General features: G+C 41.0%; 1 protein-coding gene across 1 annotated transcript in view; it reads right to left on the minus strand.

The window, feature by feature from the left end:
* Positions 1-22,916, minus strand: part of MTG1 (mitochondrial ribosome associated GTPase 1) — a 71,368-nt gene that overhangs the window by 35,966 nt on the left and 12,486 nt on the right. Inside the window, exons 3-7 of the mRNA XM_033943167.1 lie at positions 19,327-19,431; positions 13,099-13,179; positions 12,252-12,308; positions 3,651-3,741; positions 933-994 (exon numbers count right to left, since the gene is read on the minus strand). Coding sequence (XP_033799058.1) covers positions 933-994; positions 3,651-3,741; positions 12,252-12,308; positions 13,099-13,179; positions 19,327-19,431 — 396 coding nt within the window. The remainder of the gene's footprint in view (positions 1-932; positions 995-3,650; positions 3,742-12,251; positions 12,309-13,098; positions 13,180-19,326; positions 19,432-22,916) is intronic.

Raw genomic sequence — 22,916 nt, forward strand, 5'->3', positions numbered from 1 at the left:
AGACGTCTTCAAATTATACAGAACGCCTCTATTAAAATAATTCATAAAGCAAAAAAATTCGACCATGTCACACCCTTACTTAAAGAATCACACTGGCTCCCTGTTGCACACCGCATCTTATATAAAATATGTTTGCTTACTTTTAAATCATTAACATTTCAAACCCCCCGCTTTCATTTTTAGAGTTTTAATTCCTTACACTACTTCTAGAACACTGAGATCTCAGGATCAACATTTATTGGCCATTCCCTCATTGAGAGTCATCAATACGAGACGTCTTACTATTTTTTCAGTGACTGCCCCCCAGTCTTGGAATGATCTCCCTCTCTATATAAGAGAAGAAAAGAATTTAGACAAATTCAAGACTAAGCTTAAAAGTTTCCTTTTCAATGATGCTTTTAGTGAATAAATGATTCTACTATCCCTCTTTATTTTATACTTCCTTCTCCTTATGTTCGTCTTCCCTCCTAATGTTGTTATCCTTATATCTTGAACTTGATACAGAACTTTCCTATTGTTTCTAAATTGTTTGTTTTTGTAACATTGAAATATTTTTTTGTCTATGTAATAATTTACCTATGTTTTTATATATTTGTACTATTTTGTATATCGCCTAGAATATAGATTAGGCGATTAATCAAATTGTATAATAAACTTGGATAAACTTGAATACTGACCCCATTTTTCCTTTTTTAGCAAGGGCTTTTAGACATTAATTTCAACTTGCACCAGAATCCCAGTAATATATTTTAATGACTAAGTACTATGTTAGCACTGAAAATTAGTACTACTACTTTTTATTATTATTTTTTTTGTTCAGTTTATTTGGGATTTCCCATAAACAAACACTGGACTTTTTGCATGCCTTACCAACCATTTGGCGAGAAGACAGTGGACACTGCAGTTTCAATCTATATTTAAAATTATAGTACCTGGATCTTGGAAAGAACTGCCCTTGTAATGCCTGGTTCTCCTCCAACTCTAGAAGCTTTCCCTATTAAAATATATTTAAAAAAAAAAAAAATAAAACACACACACAATACAATAAAAGCAGGTTCTTTTTTTAATGCTTTATTTTATAATTTTTCATATACAATTATACAAACTATACATCACAATTGGTTAACAAGGCCCCCACCACAGAAGTAGGGGGGGAAGACAAGCTAAAGCTACATATCAGAGAAATATATACATGTGATGTTCAAGAAGTAAATCAAAAGAAATTGCAAACAAACAAAACCCCAAATCCTTTTCACCTTTTGCCCCCCCTTTAACCAGCATAGCTGGAGCTTGTTAGAATATAATGATCATCAAATCCCAGATTCAAATCAATGCATCTCATTTCTCCACTCAAGATAAGTATCCCAAACTTTGTGGAAGGGCACCACTCTACCATATCTGTATGCAGTCAATTTTGGCATGAGATATATATAATCCAATTAGTGCAGCACCTTCTGTAAAGCAGGAATCTCTGTTTGCTTCCATGATTGAGCTAGTGTCAGTTTAGCAGCTACAAAGATCGCCATAGCAAATTTATGAGCATGAACTGTAACCCCAGGGGGCTTACTATGTAATAGACAGCATTCCTGTGTTTTGGGGTAAACTATGCTCAATACTTCCCCCAAGGTGTGCACTATCTGAGTCTAGAATGGTTGGAGTAATGGACACAGCCACCAAATATGTGTAAACGTGCCCTTCTGACCACAACCTCTCCAGCAAGCATCCTGGACATTCGGAAGCATTTAATGAAGGCAGTCAGGAGTAAGATACCATTGATAAAATATTTTATATCCATTTTCCACAAGAGAGGTCACTGAAGATAGAATCACATTATTTCTATGTTTGCTAAAACAGATAACTTACTCCAAAAACTGGCCTTTGGGCTCGTACGTACCAATAGTTAGAGCATACTATCTGCAGAAGGGCCTATATGAATAAAACAAGCCTTTTGGCAGAGTGCGCACATTAAAAATATTAGTACATGACCCTCTTAGTCTTACTTTTAAAGAAGTTTATTGTGAGTAAACAACAAAAATAACAATACATTACACTCAGTAAAGTTGTACAATGAGTAGTAAAACAGCGCCATCACCAACATTAAAGATAAGCAATGCGTAATAAGCCTTGACCCTCTTAGGGCTCCTTTTACTAAGCCGCGTTAGCGGTTTTAGCGCACGCATTTTAGCGTGCGGTAAAACTGCGCTACGTGGCTAGAACTAATGCCAGCTCAATGCTGACGTTAAGGTCTAGCGGGGATGGCAATTTAGCACGTGCTATTCCACGCGTTAAAGCCCTAACGCGGCTTAGTAAAAGGAGCCCTTAGTTTTTACTCCCCTTAGTCTGCTTTCATAAAGCTAAGAAACTCTGCAGAGCTTCTACAGCCCAAACCCACTACATAAAAATTATTTATTCATTCAATTTTCTATACCGTTTTCTCCAGAGAGCTCAGAACGGTTTACATGAATTTATTCAGATACTCAAGCATTTTTCCCTGTCTGTCCCCAATCTATCTAATGTACCTGGGGCAATGGGGGGGATTAAGTGATTTATCCAGTGTCATGAGGAGCAGCGTGGATTTGAACTCACAACCTCAGGGTGCTGAGGCTGTAGCTTTAACCACTGTGCCAGCCAGTTAAAATGAAATGATAAAAAAAAGATGTTTCAGAGCATGAAAAATTATTTGCACATCACTGCTTCACACAACAACTTCTGTTTTATAAGTATTTCCACATATAGATTGCATATATACATATGAATAGTGATTTCAGAAAGCTTCTAATTACATGTGGAGATCGCCGGAAACCACAGTTTTCAAAGAGGCATAACGTGGGAGTGGTTTAGGAAAGCCAAATACCTGTAAATGTATCCCCCATCTTACATGGGGAATGCATGTCTATTTTAAAAGATTTCCCTATCGAGTTTTGTACAGCTCAGAGGCATGCACAGATTTTTAAAAGTGCTTTTTGAGCTCAAAACTTTACAAGAGGGATTAAGAAAATAATTCTCCTTAATCACATATTTATTTCTGCCTCCAAAAATAAAAACAACATAAAACTTGCAGCCTCACTATTTAATTTGTGGCATTTTTAGACATATAAGTTTATAAAATGGGATTGGCTGTATGTTTAAGTATTAGTAGTCACATGTGATCACTTACATGTGTAAAGTGCCCAAATTTAATATGTAAACTGCTTTGATATACCACAGAAAGGATGAATATGTACAGCACTATGTACATCTGACAGCACTATTGTATGTTGCATTCTTTACACAGCTGTGAACATTGAAATAGTGCTGTGGATATGTAACAGAAACTTGTTCTGATGAATTAAAGGTCACAAAGGAGGTGAAATAAAGGCCCATTGTACATAGAATGTTCAGATTGGAATACAGATTCCCAGGTCGGGACATGCTCAATTCCAGTGGTATTTTACAAAAAACTCCAACATTTTCTACTACTGCTTATCATTTTTTTCTGTGACATGAGGTAGAAACATATACAGTAATCAGACACTGGTTATAATAAGAATGTCAGGGCTAAAATTTATTTTTCGTTTGAAAAAAAGCTACCCCTTTCCCCAGAATTATAGGTTTGGCATACAACTATTTGTAAATTAAATTCTAAATAAATATCATGTCTTTAGATATACCTTTTTTTAGATGACATCTGCGTAGTGAGTTGATAAGTGAAGATTTGCCTACATTTGGAACTCCTATCACCATAATGCAGTAATCTAAGGCCTGCCACAAAACAAAGTACATGTACATTTATTCACTCTGCAACATCTGAATGAACAATAATATAAGCTCTGCTTTAATATGTTCTACACTGCTATGCCAAATATATATGTTGGAGGGATAGACCCTATAAAGTAGACAGTATTCATGATCATCTAAGATAACATTGTCCCACATAACTGGAAATTCTCCTCTAATCAGAATATATATTTAGTTCCAGAACAGGAGCACAGCACTACTTTCCTTGCCATCCCAGTAATAGTTCTGTCACTGTGGGAGGGGTTTATTCACTATATATTTTTTTTACCCCAGAACCTCCCACTTCGCAGCTTCCTGAACTACCAACGCTTAGAGCTAGTTAGTTGCAGGGGTAATTGTTTGATTACAAAGGGCTCCAGAAGCAAGGGAATAAGAGGTCCACAGTGAGCCTACTGAAAATTTCAGTACTTCCCTGTAGATAAAGACCCCACTTGCGGTGCAGTGGTTAGAGCTATAGCCTCTGCACCCTGAGGTTGTGGGTTCAAGCCCTGCACTGCTCCTTGTGATCTTGGGCAAGTCACTTAATCCGCCACTGCCGCAGGTACATTAGATATACTATGAGCCCACCGGGACAGATAGGCAAAATGCTTGAAGTACCTGTAAGTAAACTGCTTCGAATGTGGTTGTAAAACTACAAAAAGGCGGTATACAAGTCCCAATCCCTATCCCCACATGTCACCCGACTTCAGCGAGAGGAACTCTGCTCCCTTCCCCTTTCCTTGGGTCCAAGCATTCTTGCCTTGAGATATAGCACAGGAAAGAAAGATTAGATTCTTACCTCGGTAATCTTCTTTCTTGTAGATGTGTCTAATAGTCCTGAACCCTAGGATCTTGTATTTGAACTAGCAAAATTGCTTGCAGAAAACAATCACATTTACAACACCTCTCTCCCAGGGAGTTAGTGCGCTTGCCCACTCAATTTGTACAAAAGCAAATCAAGTAGCACTGTAAGAAAGACATAACTGGAAAGAGGGAAATATTCCCCAACACTACAATCTTGTTCTGCTCTGTAACAAACATAGTAAATAACATTATAACAGCACTAATTATATAAAGGGCAGGGCTTTGTAACTACTAGACACATTGACAAGAAAGAAGATTAACGAGGTAAGAACCTAATCTTTTTTTCTAGTGCAATGTGTCTAGTGGTCTCCAAAGTCTAGGGCGGGCCTACAGCACCTGTCTTCAAGACGGAGGCCCCGAAAGTCCACCCTAAAGAATCTGGAGAAGGTATGTAGGGTAGACCACATAGCTGCTCTACAAATCTGCTCAGGTAAGGCAGCTCTAGTTTCCGCCCAAGAGGCAGCAACCCATCTAGGGGAGTGCGCTTTACCACAGCTCACGTATGCGGAGGAAATGGCCATTTTAATCCATCTGGAAATCGCCTGCCTCCCTTTCTTGGAATGACTGGTCAGAACAAAAATGTGATCCAAAAAGCGAAACTCAGTGGTAACTGAGGTACTGAAGCAGCACTCTCTTGACATCCAGCAACTGCAACACTTTATCCCTTTTCTTAGACCCCGTAGAGTGCAAAGAGGACAAACGGACTTCCCGATTGACATGGAAGGCTGAGACTACTTTCGGTAAGAAGGACGGAACTGGACATAAGAAAAGCCTACTTCAGTGATTCTAAGGAACAGCTCCCTAAAGGAAAGAGCTTGTAACTCAGAAACTCTTCTTGCCAACATAATTGCCACCATTAACACTATCTTGACTAATATCCAAAAGGGAAGGCTCCTGTAAGGGCTCTTACAAAAAACAAAGAGGATTCCAGGAAAGGAAAGGGGAATGCAATGGAGGGTGCAACAGCAGTGCCCCTTTAATGAACCAGGCAACATCTGGAAGAGAGGCCAAGGAGTCTCTTTCCCCCTAAGACTGGAAATGGGAAAGGCCTGCTATCTACACTTTTAGAGAACCTACAGACAGCCCTTTTCAGAAGTCCTTCCTGCAAAAAGACTAGGACTACTGAAATTGGAGCTCGCAAGGGTTCTACATCCTTTACCACACACTCGTGCTGAAAGGACTTCCAGACCTTAGCCTAGGCTGCCACCATGAATGGCGTCTTAGCTCTGAGCAATATGGCAATGACCATGACCAAATAACCCTTGCTCGTTAGGGCCACCCACTCAAGAGCCATGCTGTAAGCACATAATGTTCCAAATTATCAATAGGAACTAGTCCTCGAGTGAGAAGAACCACTTGGATCAGAACTCTGAGGCCCTCGTTCCTCTCGAGATGGACTAGGTCCACATATCATGATCTGCGAGGCCAATCGGGTGGCCCTAGGACTACCAAATAGGGATGGACTGCAATCCTGTGAATGACTCAACCTAGCATGGGCCACAGGGGAAACACATACAAGAGCTTGTTCTCTGGACACTGATAGACTAATGTGTCCAACCCTTCACTTCCAAGCTAATATCTGTGGCTGTAAAGCGAGGCATCTAAGCGGTCACCGCTGAGGCCATCATATCTATCTGAGGAGGCCCCCACTGCCAAACTACAGCATCAAATGCCTGTGGTGACAGTGACCATTCCACCGGGTCAGGAGTCTAACAACTGAGAAAGTTGGCCTGAAAGAGAACCTCTGCCCATAAAAAGAGGAGTTGAGCTACTAGGCGCAACAGGACGCTTCTGGTGCTTCCTTGCCTGTTGACATATGCGATCACTGTCGCACTGTCCAAGGAGACTGACTGCCTTGCTTTCCAGAGATTTCTCTAGTGCTTGAAGCACTAGACGAATGGCTGTGAGTTCCAGGTTATATTTTGACTACTGCTGCTGAGCCGGAGTCCAATGCCTATGGACTGGGTTTTTATTGCCGTGACCCTCGCTCCCCGCCATAAAGTTTGGCATCGGTCATTAGTATCTCCCAGGAGGAGATGCAAAGAGGAATGCCCCTGGAAAGGGCAGCTGACCTCAAGTCACAACCACAGGATGCTCTTTACTGTAACCAACCAGGGGAGCGGCTGTAGCGAGTCTGACTGAGGGGACCAGTGAGAGAGTCCTGGAGACATCTCATGTGCACTATGGTCCAAGGAATTACCTCTATGGTTGCTGCCATTGACCCCAGGACCTGCAGATAATGCCACACCGTGGGAATCAGTCTCTGTAGCAGCTCTGAAATCTGCTTCTGGAGCTTCAGTCTGCATGGCCCTGGATGAAACACTTGGCCCAAGCCCATGTTGAACAAGACTCCCAGGCACTCCAGGTGCTGAGTTCGTTCCAGCTGATTCTTCTTGAAGTTGACTGTCTAGCCCAAGTCCTGGAGGAATTGTACCATTCACCAACTCACATTCCTCCACGGATGGCACTCCGAGTGCTAAATGTCCAAATACAGAAGCACCTGTATCCCAGCTTTGCAGAGGTACGCTGCTACCACTTCAATCACCTTGGTAAAGGTGAGAGGTGCTGTGGCCAGGCCGAAGGGGAGTGCAGAGAACTGGAAATGCTGTTCTAGCACATTAAATCACAAGTATCTCCAGTAGATCGGGAAAATGGGAATGTAAAGATAGGCCTCGATCGAGGGAGGTGAGAAATTTGCCTGGCGCCACTGCAACCGACATGATGTCTAAAATTGATCTGTAGTTGTATGAGCTTTTCTTTGGCATAATGAAGTAAATGGAGCATTTACCCAAGCCCAAGTCTACAGCTGGAACCAGTACTAGGACTCAAAAAGCCAGGAGTCTTTGAACTGTAGCCGAACTTTGTGGGCTCTCTCCGGCAGGCTGGCCGGAGAAGCTACAAAGCAGGCTGGCAAGGGGGCACAGAACTCAATTTTATACCCCTCCTGGATTACATCTAGAGCCCAGTGATCTGCGCCAATCTAAGGCCAGCCCAACCAAAAGGCAGACAGTCTGTCCTCCTATCTGGGGAAATTCAGCCCCTGACCTGGCATCATTGTGCTTGCTTAGTGGCTGGTGAGGTGCGAGAGCCCCATTGAATTTCTGATGTGATCCCTGAGAGATTCTCTGCATCGTTTAGCCTCCCAAATTCATAAGAAATCTTCAGAAGCCTTGAACCTGAGAGAATCTCTGCATCGTTTAGCCTCCCAAATTCATAAGAAATCTTCAGAAGCCTTGAATATTGTCCCATCCCAAACTCCAGGCCATTCGGGGTCTGCTGTCCAGTAAAGACTTGGAGCAACATTCCATCACACTAGCCATCAGGAGATCTAGGCTCAAGCCAAATAGCATCCGCACTTGAAAGGGAAGCCTGCTTAGCGTAAATTTAGAGGTAGCAACTCCTGCTCACTGTCTGATCCAGAGCATCCGATGGGCAGAGATAGCATAGGCTGAGACCTTGCTCAAAACTCTGAAAAGATCATATGAAGCATCCTCAATATAGTTCATCCCAGAGAGTAGCATTTGAGGATCTTCACCATCTATCGGGTCTGAGGCCCGAGATAGACGAATGTGACATGAACGTGCTGCAAAGGAAGATGTATGTGGCTGCTGTCTTAATCCTCAGGGCCAAAACTTCAACTGTTGCTTGAGGAGCAAGTCCACTTTATGGTCCGAGTATCCTTTAACATCACCTCTTCTTCACGTGGCAGGAAGGTTAATTTAGTGACTTGTGCCACCAGCGAATCCACTTGCAGCTGAACAAACAGCTGCTGGAAATCTGGTGTCATTGGATATAGCTTAGCTATAGTTTTAGCCACTCAAAGGGATCCCTCTGGTGACTCCCAGTGGTCAGTGCCCAGCTTAGAGATGTCCAGATGCGAGGGAAACCCCCCCCCCCCAGAACTGCTCATAACTGAGCACTGAGAAGAGGAAGATGGCAGGACTTCCAGCTTTAACTCTTGCAGCAAGATGGAAATAATACTCAAAAGCACAGAGGCTCTGAACAGCCAGTGCACTGTGGGGTCTTCCCCCTGATCCAGGGCCACAATCACCTTATAACTGCTGTCCTCCTGCAAGGAAGCAGACTCAGCCAGGGAAACTTCATCTGGGATAAAAATGGCATGGAATCAGACTTGTCATCCTCCCATTCCATGACAGGCTGTACCCTCATCTATTGGGCACCTGCTGAAGGGGAGGACCCCTGGGCCGAAGTCATATGAGTGCTATCAGATGCTGAGAACCCTTGGCAGTTCAAATAGGCATTCCACATAAGGTTCACAAATCCTGGGTGTAACCTTGTACTGTGAGTATCGCCAACCCCGGCAAGACACCGTGAAGGTCCTTCTGGGCTCTACGGGCCCCACACAACTGCACTTGGCAAATATAGTTTAGGAGAATCATGGGAAGGGTCTCTTCCCCTGTGAATGTGCCTCCTGTGGATGCCCTGCGAGCTCCGTTACACGCAGGACATGGACACTCCTCAACTGGCCATCCAGTACAAACCTGGCATGATACAGGAATATAAATGCCTGTGAAGTCCATCCCAGTCGATTTTGAACAAAATTGAGGAGTTTTGAGGCAGATGGAGGCTAGAGAAAAAAAGATCTTTTAAAATTCAACATGACTGCCACCGCCAGAAAAACTGCATCAAAAACGACCTATGGAGACCTCCCTGAGGGAAAATAAAATCACAGGGAAAGGAGTTTTAGAGGTGGGGGACTTGAGCTCAGAAAACCTCAAATTCAACTTTTAAGACACCCCTTCTCCCGATTTCCCTCTAGGTTTCAATAGCCTTACTCACTGTGCCTGCTTCAGCACAGAATTTCTGCTGGAATCAATGGAGAAGAAATTTACCTCACAGATTCACTGGACAAATATGGTTTTCTGGCTGACAGAGGTTGGACGGAGCCTCAACACCCGGAAAACATAAGAACATAAGAATAGCTTTATTGGGTCAGAAAAATGATCCATCAAGCCCAGTAGCCTGTTCTCACGGTGGCCAAACAAGGTCCCAAGTATGTGGCCAAAACCCAAAGAATAGCAACATTCCATGCTATTGATCCAGGGCAAGCAGTGGCTTTACCCATGTCTTTCTCAATATCAGACTATGGACTTTTCCTCCAGGAAATTGTCTAAACCTTTCTTAAAACCACCTATGCTATCTGCTCTTACCACAACCTCTGGCAATGAGTTCCAGAGCTTAACTATTCTCTGAGTGAAAAAAATATTTCCTCCTATTGGTTTTAAAAGTATTTCCCTGTAACGTCAAGTGCCCCCTAGTCTTTGTAATTTTTGATGGAGTGAAAAATCTATTCACTTCTATCTGTTCTACTCCACTCAGGATTTTTTAGACCAATCATTTCTCCCCTCAGCCGTCTCTTTTCCAAGCTGAAGAGCCCTAAACTTTTTAGTCTTTAGAAACATAGAAAATGATGGCAGAAAAGGGCCACGGCCCACACTAATGGCCCACCCCCTAACTACCTCCATGAAGAGATCCCACATGCCAATCCCATCTTTTCTTAAAATCTGGCACGCTGCAGGCCTCAATTACCTGTTGTGGAAGATTATTCCAGCGGTCAACCACCCTTTCGGTGAAGAAATATTTTCTGGTGTCGCCATGAAATTTCCCACCCCTGATTTTCAACAGATGCCCTCTTGTTGCCGTGAGTCCTTTAAGGAAAAAGAGATCCTCTTCCACCTCGATACAGCCCGTGACATATTTGAACGTCTCGATCATGTTTCCCCTCTCTCTGCGTTCCTCGAGTGAGTACAGCTGCAACTTACCCAGTCGTTCCTCATACGGGAGATCCTCGAGTCCTGAGACCATCCTGGTGGCCATTCGCTGAACCGACTCAACTCTCTGCACATCTTTTTGATAATGCGGCCTCCAGAATTGTACACAGTATTCCAGATGGGGTCTCACCATGGATCTGTACAATGGCATTATGACCTTGGGACTTAACAGCTGACGAAACTTCTATGGATACAGCCCATGATTTGTCTAGCCCTGGCTGAAGCTTTCTCCACTTGATTGGCAGTCTTCATGTCTTCGCTAATAATCACCCCCAAGTCACGTTCTGCTACAGTCCTTGCTAGTCCTCATACAAGAGGAGTTTCATCCCCTTTATCATCTTGGTCACTCTTCTTTGAACCTTTTCTAGTGTTGCTATATCTTTCTTGAGATAAGAAGACCAGAACTGAACGCAATACTCCAGATGAGGTCTCACCATGGAGCGATACAGGGGTATTATAACATTCAAAGTCGTTAACCATCCCTTTTTTAATAATTCCTAGCATCCTGTTGCTTTGTTGGCCGCCACCACACTTTGGGAAGATAATAATAATAATTTTATTCTGACACACAGATCCTTTTCTTGGGCGCTAACCCCCAAGATAGACCCTAGCATCCGGTAACTGTGATTTGGATTATTCTTCCCAATGTGCATCGCTTTGTATTTGTCTACATTAAATTTCATCTGCCACTTGGACGCCCAGTCTTCCAATTTCCTAAGGTCTGCCTGCAATGCGTTTTAACAACTTTGAACAGTTTAGTGTCATCTGCAAATTTAATCACCTCACTCGTCGTTCCAATTTCCAGATCATTTATAAATAAGTTAAATAGCACCATCCTGGTACAGACCCCTGTGGTACTCCACTGTTTACTCTCCTCCATTGAGAAAAATTACCATTTAATCTTACCTTCTGTTTTCTATCCGATAACCAATTCCTAATCCACAACTGAACTTTGTCATCTCTGCAATCTCTCATGAGGAACTTTATCAAAAGCTTTCTGAAAATCTAGATACACTACATCAACCGGCTCATCTTTATCCACATGTTTATTCACACCTTCAAAGAAGTCAAGCAAATTGGTGAGGCAAGATCTCCCTCGGCTAAGCCCATGCTGACTACCTCATTAAATCATGTTTGTCTACATCAGGGCTGCCCAAGTCCAGTCCTTGAGATCTACTGGCAGCCAGGTTTTCTGGATAGCCACAATGAACATGCATGAGAGAGATTTGCATACCAAGAAGGCAGTGCAGGCAAAGCTCTCTCATGCATGTTCATTGCGGATATCCAGAAAACCTGGCCTGCCAGTAGATCTCAAGGACCGGACTTGGGCAGCCCTGGTCTACATGTTCTACAATTTTATTTTTTTTATAATTGTTTCCACCATTTTGCCTGGCACTGAAGTTAGGCTTACAGTCCATAATTTCCTGGATCTCCCCTGGAACCCTTTTTAAAAAATTGGCATACCATTGGCCACCCTTCAATCTTCAGGTAAATTATCACCGTGAAACTTCGTAGGTAAGTGCAAATTTAATGGGTCCGCTGCTAAATTTCTCTTTCATAACTAAATTGAAGATTTGGGATTTGTGTGTCTTTTATTAAGACATACATTATATAAGGAGACTTCTGCAAATGAGGTTTTTGGTTATTAACATTAATACATGGCCACTATTATAAAAAATAGATAGATCAGCCAATTTACTGCTGCAGTAAAAACAGCATTAGTATGCAGATCATTTTTTATTGCATCCCTAACTTCTTACTAGTGTCCTCCCTCTACTACTGTGTCTTTACCTAGTCATATACTCAAAACGAAACATGTCCACTTTCCTATTGGCTGACCTCAGATCTTTGATATCGATCACTTGCTTGAATTAATTCTGTGATAAGAGGAACCACCTGCAAAACAAACAAAAAAAACATAATATTAATTTGCTATGTTTTACCTAATCAGCCTTCTTATTTCATCTTTTCTTCCGTGTTATTTATGAAAATTTAGTGATTTCTTCATGCTAAAATCTGTTCCTTTCCAGTCTTTGCTTTAGCTAGTAACACAAGAGAGCTATTGTCCAAGTGATTTCAATAACCTTGGGTTTTATCTCTCAATGAAGATATCAATAAACTGAGTGTAATGCAGCCGTTACTCTTTAATTATGTATCGGAGAGGAACTGAATTCAACTGTAAAAACATTCTGAAAAAGCAGCATTATCCAATTACTTAGTACTACTGACTAATTTATCTGGAATGAGATCAGAGGAAAAATATCACCTCAAATTAATCTCGCTTCTCATAACTTCAACCTTTCCAAAACTGGTTTCAGTAAAAAAAACATAAAATACATACATTTTATTGGAAAAAAATAAACAAGAAAAATATGTTTGGTATTTATCACTGAATAATCCTATAGATGTCTTAGGGCTCCTTTAACAAAGCTGTGGTAGAGGTTTCTACTGCAGACCAGCGAGGTAAATGCTCTAACGCTAATAGGAATTCTATGTGCATCAGAGCATTTACCTCGCCAGCCTGTGGTAAAAACCTCTACCATGGCATTGTAAAAGACAGCATTAATATTTACAGCATATCAAGAACTGCAAAGAACTATCTTAATGAGGTGGAAACCTGTACAAAGAAAGCAATGCTGCTAGAAGAATGCATGAGAACGAAAAAAAAAACAACAACAAACCTTACCTTCCTTACATTTTCATCTTTAGTACAATCAGTAAAAATAACATTCTTGACATGCTGATGTGTCAAACGTCTCAAAATTCTCTGAAAAAAAAATTAGTCAATTAACTAGCAAGAATTATCCTGTACATTGAGAGTAGAGTGGCCCATGATAGTATGCAAAATAAAATTAACCTTGTCAAACCCTGACTCCACATGGCTTATTTTTGTCCACTTGGTATGTCTTGCTCATGTGTCAAATTTCAGCATGATTAAACAACATTTAGAGGTTACCCTAGCATGCACTGTTTGCTTGTATGTTGTGTATGTAGATGATTGCACATAATTAGTTTGTATGGCGTTGTCTAGTTTGCGATCTGCACCCAAAAACTGCCTCCTTGGGAAGTCAGTCTAATCTAATCTAGTATTTGTGCATCGCGCATACCTATGCAGGCTCAAGGCGACTTACAGTGTAACGAGAAAAGGATACTTATGACATGGAGGGGGAATTGGAGGAAGAAGGGGAGAATATATAGGAAATAGAGAGACAGAAGCCTGGTCAATATCAAGAGATTACTGAGTGTTCATGTAGAGATAATTTGTTGAAGAGAGTTCAGTTATCAAATAGAAGGGAATTCAATTTCTTCTGAAATGAGGTATAGTTGGGTTCCATTCCGATTGTCTCTGCAAGGTTATTCCAGGTTTCCAGTCTGTCAGCTGTCAACTGCTAGACTGCCACATAGATTGGATGTTCAACTGATCAATTTTCATCATTATGATGAAGGAAAACCTTTACCGGACAGCTACAAGTTGGCATGTGAGTCAATGGTGGTATGGGGTTGAGCCAGGACACCAAAATAATACATAGACTCTTGCATTAGGAGTTGAAGAAACTAAACAAATAAAACTGTTGCAGACATCTATGGTTGCTGAGCACATAGCAGCACTTTCCTTTTTTGATGACAGAATTGCACCAGAAATAAAGCTACGAATGGTGTAAAACTTACAGCATCCACTGTTGCCAGACATTCCATCTTATGATTTTAGATGAAATGGAACTTGTGACCTTTGAAAGTCTTGTAACACAGAGAACACAGTCATTTTTTGATCTCTTGATTGAAGGAGGATCAATAAAAGTGAAAATATTCCTGAAGAAACATCCCACAGAGTGGACTGTTTTCAAGGAACCTTGGAGTTGGGCATCCAAACTGACTGTTATTAATGATGCAGCAGAAAGAGGGATAAGCCCCATTGAAAAATATGATACTTTAAAAAATGATGAATTACAGAAGCAATTTATTCTTTGGCAAGTAGCCAACCACCAAAAGAACATAAGAATTGCCGCTGCTGGATCAGATCAATGGTCCATCGTGCCTAGCAGTCCACTCACGTGGCAGCCCCCAGGTCAAAAACCAGTGCTCTAAATGAGTCCAGCCCCACCTGCATACATTCCAGTTTAGCAGGAACTTGTCCAACTTTGTCTTGAATCCCTGGAGGGCATTTTACCCTATAACAGACTCCGGAAGAGCGTTCCAGTTTTCTACCACTGGGTGAAGAAGAATTTCCTTACGTTTATACGGAATCTATCCCCTTTCAACTTTAGAGAGTACCCTCTTGTTCTCCCTACCTTGGAGAGGGTGAACAATCTGTCTTTATCTGCTTCAGTATTTTGAATGTTTCAATCATGTCCCCTCTCAGTCTCCTCTTTTCAAGGGAGAAGAGGCCCAATTTCTCCAATCTCTCCTCCAGCCCTTTAACCATTTTAGTCGCTCTTCTCTGGACCCTTTTGAGTAGTACTATATCCTTCTTCATGTATGGCGACCAGTGCTAGACGCAGTACTCCAGATGAGGGCGCACCATGGCCTCATGCGAGATGATAACCTTCTCCGATCTGTTCGTGATCCCCTACTTAATCATTCCTAGCATTCTGTTCGCCCTTTTCGCTACTACCGCCACACATCAACTTGTCAATCAGAAATCCCAAGTCTCTTTCCTGGGAGGTCTCTCCAAGTACCGCCCCAGACATACCTGTATTTGTGCATGAGATTTTTGTTACCAACATGCATTACTTTATACTTATCCACATTGAACCTCATTTGCCATGTCAATGCCCATTTCTTGAGCTTGATTATGTCATGTTGCATATCTTCACAATCCCCCTATGTCTTCACTAATCTGAATAACTTCATATCGTCCGCAAATTTAATCACCTCACTCATTATACCAATGTCCAGATCGTTTATAAAGATGTTGAGGAGCACGTGTCCAAGCACCGAGCCCTGCGGCAATCCACTGGCAACGCTCTTCCAGTCCGAGTATTGTCCATTTACTCCCACTCTGTTTCCTATGCTCCAGCCAATTTTTAATCCACATGAGTATTTCACCCTCAATTCCATGGCTCGCAATTTTTCGTAGTCGTTCATGTGGAACCTTGTCGAACGCCTTCTGAAAATCCAGATATACAATGTCGACCAGGTCGCCCTTATCTATCTGCCTGTTTACTCCCTCGAAGAAGTGCAGCAAGTTCGTCAAACAAGATCTGCATCAAAGGCGGCTCATGTCATAGACCACTGATTATATTTGTCGAGTGAGCAAGAATTACAATATACTGTTAAGCTTAGCGGTAGCTTAAACAAAAACAAACAAACAAAAAACAGTGAGGTGGTGCAACCCCTAAACTTTGTTTAAGTAAAAATTAGTGGTTTTCATTTTTATATAAAGGCATAAAATTAGCCTTGTGGAAAAATGAAATGTATTAATTTTTTGGACCACCCTAGTACAGAGGAATCAACTGATGACACATTACACTATACAGGGGAGAAAATACAACCCCCCTCCTTTACAAAGCTACGTTAACGTTTTTAGCGCTGGCCACCGCGGTAACATCTCCAACGCTCATAGAATTCCTATGAGTGTCCGAGCTGTTACCGTCACGGCTAGCATAGCTTTGTAAAGGAGAGGAAAAGTTAGAAATAATGGCTTTCATTTATTTCCTTTTGAGTTCAGCTACACAAATATCTTATTATGACCTAAAATGTAAAGAGTTAAAAAGGTCTCTCTTTCTCCAGTTGCATCACAGCAGGAACCAGAATTCTGAGCTGCAAACTTCTTCTATATGATGCAGATAATGCATTTATATAACACTGACAAGGTAATGGACTCATCAAGCAATGCAACAAAATGTTCCTTTGTCACCCCCCCTTCCTATTCCCGAATATATAGACACAAATCTATCCTAATGAACCATGTTTTCACTGTAGATTTGAGAAGTGATCACCATAAAGACAACTAAATTATACTGTTATAACTTAATTTTTTGCAAACGCTCAAAAGCCAGATTATATGCCACATATTACGGTTTGGAGAAACTCCTGATTACTGCCTACTTTTTGGCACTATTTATAGAATTTCCCCCATATACAATACAATCTTTATTTATATACCGCCAATACCTCCATGAGGTTTATAGCGGTTTACATAAGTAATTATGGTGATACAAATTAAAAACAAGTATTACAATATTTAGGAATCATTCGTAACAAATTCTTGAAAAGATAGGTCTTTAGGTCTTTTTTGAAACATTTAAAACTAGATTGCTGGTTAATATTAGTTGGTAATGCTTTCCAGTTTTGCTGCTTGATATGCCCATGTGGAATTAAAAAGTTCTATTGTATCTAAATGTTCCTAATAACTGGATACCGAAAAATATCATTATTTCTTAGGTTCAAAGATGGGTTATTAGAAAATTTAATGAGATATGGCATATAATCAGTAGTTTCTCCAAACCATAATATGTAGAGAAGGTTCTAGAACTTTGAAAAAAAGCAATGGGATATGGTAAGAAGTATTACAGGAAAGGAGAAAAAGCCAACAAACCTCACTAATGTTGCAACACCAAAGAAGGAAGAGTGAGGTATGACAAAGCATGCTAAGTATGTTAATGAAGCACTTTATTAAGAAGAATTGATACAGCCATGTTTTGGCAATGACACCTGCCTCAGGAGTTAATCAACCTTCCTAGTCTTTTGAGGCTTGAGAGCAATCTTGCTTTATGTGCCAGATAACCAGTGAACACTGACTGTTGCCGTGTGCCAATACATCTGAAATAGCATATTGTTTTATTTGCTCCACTGCCTTTGAGGTTGATTGATTCCCGAGGCAGATGTCATCACTAAAACAAGCTGCTGCCAGAATCACAAGTCCAAAATCTCATTCATTGAATTAAATTCCTTTAACAATTTATAGTGGATCTCAAGTGTTCAGTTATACCACCACTAGAACAAGTCCCAGCGTATAATTAACTTGTGAACTATCATCGGTCCACTAAATTATTTATTACACTGTTTAATTTAACTTTTATCTTTTTTTTAAATCATATTATACCATACACTAAGCTTATTTAACTTAAATAATCTTCCTATATCAATATTGTAATAGTACTTAGCTCGGGTATAGATGTACTACCCAGCCATCTGGAAATGACGGAAGATCTCCGTTTCGCTCTCTTTATCACATCTATACCCGAGCTAAGTACTATTACAATATTGATATAGGAAGATTATTTAAGTTAAATAAGCTTAGTGTATGGTATAATATGAAAAAAAGAGATAAAAATTAAATTAAACAGTGTAATAAATAATTTAGTGGACCGATGATAGTTCACAAGATACACCAGGACTTGTTCTAGTGGTGATATAACTGTGAACACTTGAGATCCACTATAAATTGTTCAAGGAATTTAATTCAATGAATGAGATTTTGGACTTGTGATTCTGGCAGCAGCCTATATATTTTTGGAGTAGTACGTAGCACAACATTGTCTAAGGAGTAATTATCACCAAAACAAGACCATGTTGAATCTTCTTAATATACTTGGCATGCTTTGTTTGTTGTACCTCGCGCCTCCCTTTTGAGAGAAGCACTACTATCCAAAAAGGCTCAATGAACTTGGCAGTGCCTACCAGTCTCTTTGTGACTGCGACTCCATGATAGTGGCCAAATAAGACTGTATAACTCCCAGAGGTGCAGAATAATGGTGCCCACCAAAGCCATGATCCCAAATGTGGGTTTTACAACCTCATTTGGGATCCTGAACCACAGTTTAGGTAGCACCCGTACATTGGAACTCATTACCATTCTATTTCAGAGAGGAAGAAAACACTGATAAATTTAAAACAAACTTAAAAACTTTTTTATTTAAAGGACATATGATATCTTTTCCGTCCTAGACCACTGATTACTCTCAAAAATAAATAAATAAAGGAAGAGAATAGCTTCCCTCCCCCATTGTGTTATCCCTTTTTCCTTCTTTCCTATAAATGATTGTAGTTCTGCCACTCGTTCCTATGTGTTTCAGTATGTCTTGTCTCTGTCTTAAGTATTAATTATGTTTTCCCAACTTTTATATTTTTAAATGTAATGTACATTGCTTTGACAAGTTTTAAATGGTATATCAAATTTTAATAAACTTGGATGTAGTGTTGATAGCTATTTAAATTATTACAGAGCTTTGTGGTTAGACACGGAAAGAAAGACAGCTGGGTTTGAACTAAATAGAGAAACCGGTATACTTAGCAATCCAAGTAGGTGGCCTAGAACAGTGGTTCCCAACCCTGTCCTGGAGGACCACCAGGCCAATCGAGTTTTCAGGCTAGCCTTAATAAATATGCATGAGAGAGATTTGCATATAATGGAAGTGACAGGCATGCAAATCTGCTCCATGCATATTCATTAGTGCTAGCCTGAAAACCTGATTGGCCTGGTGGTCCTCCAGGACAGGGTTGGGAACCACTGGCCTAGAAGATGAAGTCTGATGTTGGCAAATGACAGAAACACAGCTGATTCAGCAGAAGAGTCACATATTAGAGACTTGTTCAAGTAGGCCACAGAAACAATCAGATGATTAAAATGTTAGCATAAGAAAGACTTAAGGCCTCTTCTATCAAACTGCACTAGCAGTTTGTAGTGTGGCGAGCCACACTGAATGGCCCGCGCTGCTCCCGGCGCTCATAAGTGTTCCTATGAGCGTCGGGAGCATCATGGGCCATTCAGCGTGGCTCTCTGCGCTAAAAACTGCTAGCGCAGTTTGATAGAAGAGGCCCTAAGCTAGCATTTCTTACATACAAAGTCATGATCTATGGTTGACAGGACATATTCCCTGGCAGCATGGTTACATTGACCTTTTTTTTGGTATCATCTACTCTATTACAAGAAATCACATAACAGGGCATTCTAAATTAGACACTGCCATACCTCATTCTCGGTGAGATCAGCCAAGTCCATTTTATTCAATACAAGTAAGTGAGGTTTGATTCCCAGGTGTTCATGAAATAGAGGATTACGACCAGAAAGTGGGATGTGACACAGTTAAAGAAATGTAACAAGTGAAAATGGGTGTTTTCAATAGTGCCCAGAGTTTCATGGCTACGGATTTACTTCCATTTATTTTGTTTCTTTTCCTCGTTGCACAGCTTATCAGATGGAATTTTCTTATGAAGTCAGTGATATATCACGCATGAGAGGCAAATATCATCCTGTGCCGTGCTAGCATGAAGAATTCAGTGAACAAAGAACGCAGTTGGGGGGCCAGAGAAAGCTCAAATTAATTTTATTTATATATCCACCTTACGAGTTGCACCACCTCAGAGCAAAATGTGGTACATAGAACTCTTATTGGTGATGCTTGCCGCTACCATGGCTTTGTAAGAGATGCCCTATATTAAGGAAAAGTACAGTATATGCATACTTTCTGTAAATGTCAGGAGTTTTCAGCTCAGTCTCTGAGACACACCAAGATAGTCTGATTTTTAAGACCTCTACAATGAATATAAATAAGATAAATTTGAAATTACTGTTTCCACTGTATTCAATTTTATCTCATGTATATTTATTGTGGGTATCCTGAAAATATGACTGGCTTGGTGTGTCCTGAGGACCAGGTTGAGAACCCCTGAGCTATGTGGACTTTGCCAAATTGTCAGTGAAAGTACTCATATACCTTACTTTTATTTTGAAAATTATCCCAAGTAAACAGAAGCAGACGTGTGATTAGTTAACTTCAGTGGATTATTTTTCCTGAGGAAATAATATGCACACATTTTGAAAGTATAAAATGTATGCACATAAGTATAAACATTTCCTTGAGCATGCGCACAGGAATTCCTCTTCAAACTGCTAGCAAACTTAAATGGATAAAGGACACATGCATTTTAAGTTTTTCCACACATGGAGTGAGCAATTTTGTAAAATGCTATTTCTGTATGTCAAGGTAATGATTTACTTGTGGAAATTAATTTGAAATGAACCTTCATTGTATTCTTCCACCAACTTAAAACACCTTTGGAAATGCCTTCTAGCAGTCCAACTGTAAGCTTGCTTGCTATGGAAGACCTTGCAATCTTCTATCTGGATTGAGGGAGAAATAGATTTACTTGAACAATTTTGAAAGCTGCTTTCTATTTGTAGGTTATGTATAGTACTACTTCAAAAGCTAGTTTAGCCTCAAACTAATCCATTCTAATATTTAAACTAGATTTTCCTTACAAGTCCAGCACTTCATACCCCTTATTAATAACAAGCATGCAAGAACTTGCTTGCTTGTGCACCCCAGGTCAATGAATATTTGTATTTCCTAATTTTTGATGGCTGGAGGGATGAGGGGGTTGTGGGAAGTTTATTTTGATACATTTCATGCATCTTCCCTTATCCTACTTCTCTTGTACAATTGGACTGTTTGCTCAAAAATGTGATCAAGGATCACAATGACAACATTCTGTGGTGTGTGAGCACATCCCAGCCTTTTTGGAGAGGAAGAAATTCTAAGAACCTTATTTTCTGTTGCCAAGCAGGACTGAGTCAGGCTCACAAGTAGGCAACATCACTACATGCTCTCCCAAAACCTAATGTAAAATCCTGAACATGCATAGTAATCTCCTTAGTTTTCTTGTTTCAGCTCTGTCAAATGGCCATGAAAACAAGACTCTCCACATTTATTTATTTATTTGTTCATTTTTATAGCCCATCCTCCCTAGAAGCTCAGAACGGGTTACAATAAAATAAAATAAATATAAAATAAAATAAAAATAAAGTTAGGTACTTGGAAATTCCCTAACTGTCCCGAAGGCTCACAATCTAGTTAAAGTTTGAGAAAACAATTATTAAATAGTAAAGAAAACATTTCAAATAATAAAATAAAAAGAATAACACTAAAGTAAATCAAAACCTCAAAGTCCCAAGCAGTCCAAGCAAGACAGCCAAGGAGGAGGCAGGACATAACTGATATTGAAGTCCGCTGGAGCAGCGACAGCCACAGGCCCAACAGACAGCAGGGCTGACTCGTCGGGATCTCTGGCTGTGTGATGTCTCAAGGTCAAGATCAAATGCTGAAGACAAGAAGGCAGGATGGCCACAGCAGATCCACAGATGCCAAATCCCGTAGTCTCAATCAAACCGTCTCCAGCCCCAGAAGAAAGGTGCACAGCAGACCCAGGACTCCCGGTGGCAGGGGAGAGATCTGCGCCAAAACAACCAGTCTTAGGACTGCTCCTTTACTGTTGGCCTGCTGATATTGCTGTTTCTCTGTGGTTTGGTTTTGTCGGCAGTTGAAACCAGATCCCTGACATCCCCAAAGAGCGAGCAGGACCTCCGACCCTCGATCGCCGGACCAGAAACAGAAAAGGCAGGATCTGAAAAAACCAGCACTCCAACCACTGCAGAGCTCACCAACTTCATGTCAGCTGACCTCAAGGCCGACCTCTCTCCTGAAGCGCAGCTACCGTGCTCACTTTGATGTGCCATCCTCGTGACAAACTGACTGTAGGGAGCAACATTCCCCCTTCCCTGCAGCATCCCAACCAGGCACAAGCATACAGTTTACGGCTGACAGAACTCCATTCTGGCGGGCAAAGACAGGCAAGGCCCTTCACTCAGCTAGTCCCACACTGCACCACTGCTCTTGGGGCTCCGTGACCGCAGCCCTGCTATCTCCAGACTCAGCACCTGGGTCTCCGTCCTCCGCGGCTCATTGCCCCTGCTCTCCTGGTACCTCGCTGTGCTGGTGCCTCCTCCTGTGCTTCCTGTCACATTGTTTGAAAGTTTTCTATCTTGCCACTTTCCTGCTATTTTTCTTTCCTGCTTTATTTCTATATTTCTTTTCTTTCAAAATAAAAAAATAATCATATCATATCACAGAAGCCCTCAATATGGCAGAAATATCCAGAAGTTTGGCATTCATTCAAAGAACCTTATCTGCCTAGGCACCAAACACACTTAAGCCAAATATAAGCATTGTATTTGTTTGACCTCGCAACACAGGACCACCTCAATCATCTTCACATTCATTACGAGGCAAAGGAAAAGCTTCTTTGCAGGAAATCATGGGAAGAGATCCTCCTCTGTGCAAAGAGATGTTGGTAATAAAGCAAAATGCCTGCTTTGCAGTGCTCACAGTATTATTTCTCATTGTGCATTCTTCATTCATGCAAATTCATTGAAAAATTATTTTGCCTATACATGAACATGATACCTACTTTGTCTAGATCTTGAGACTCTGGAAGAAGGCTTTATAGCCAAAACACAGATGTATCAAATCTAGATTCACAGATGCAGGTTTTCTGTCACACATACTTATGGACACATTACTTTATTATGGCATCCTATAAAGCACAGTTACTTACCGTAACAGGTGTTATCCAGGGACAGCAGGCATATATTCTCACATGTGGGTGACGTCATCTACGGAGCCCCGATGCGGAAGCATTTTCAAGCAAACTTGATTGAAGATTTAAGTTTGCTCTGCTGCTCCACGCATGCGTGCCTTCCTGCTCCACTAGGGGGTGCATCCC

The sequence above is a fragment of the Geotrypetes seraphini genome, chromosome 4 (genome assembly GCF_902459505.1).
Source record: "Geotrypetes seraphini chromosome 4, aGeoSer1.1, whole genome shotgun sequence".
In the NCBI taxonomy this organism is placed as follows: Eukaryota; Metazoa; Chordata; class Amphibia; order Gymnophiona; family Dermophiidae; genus Geotrypetes; species Geotrypetes seraphini.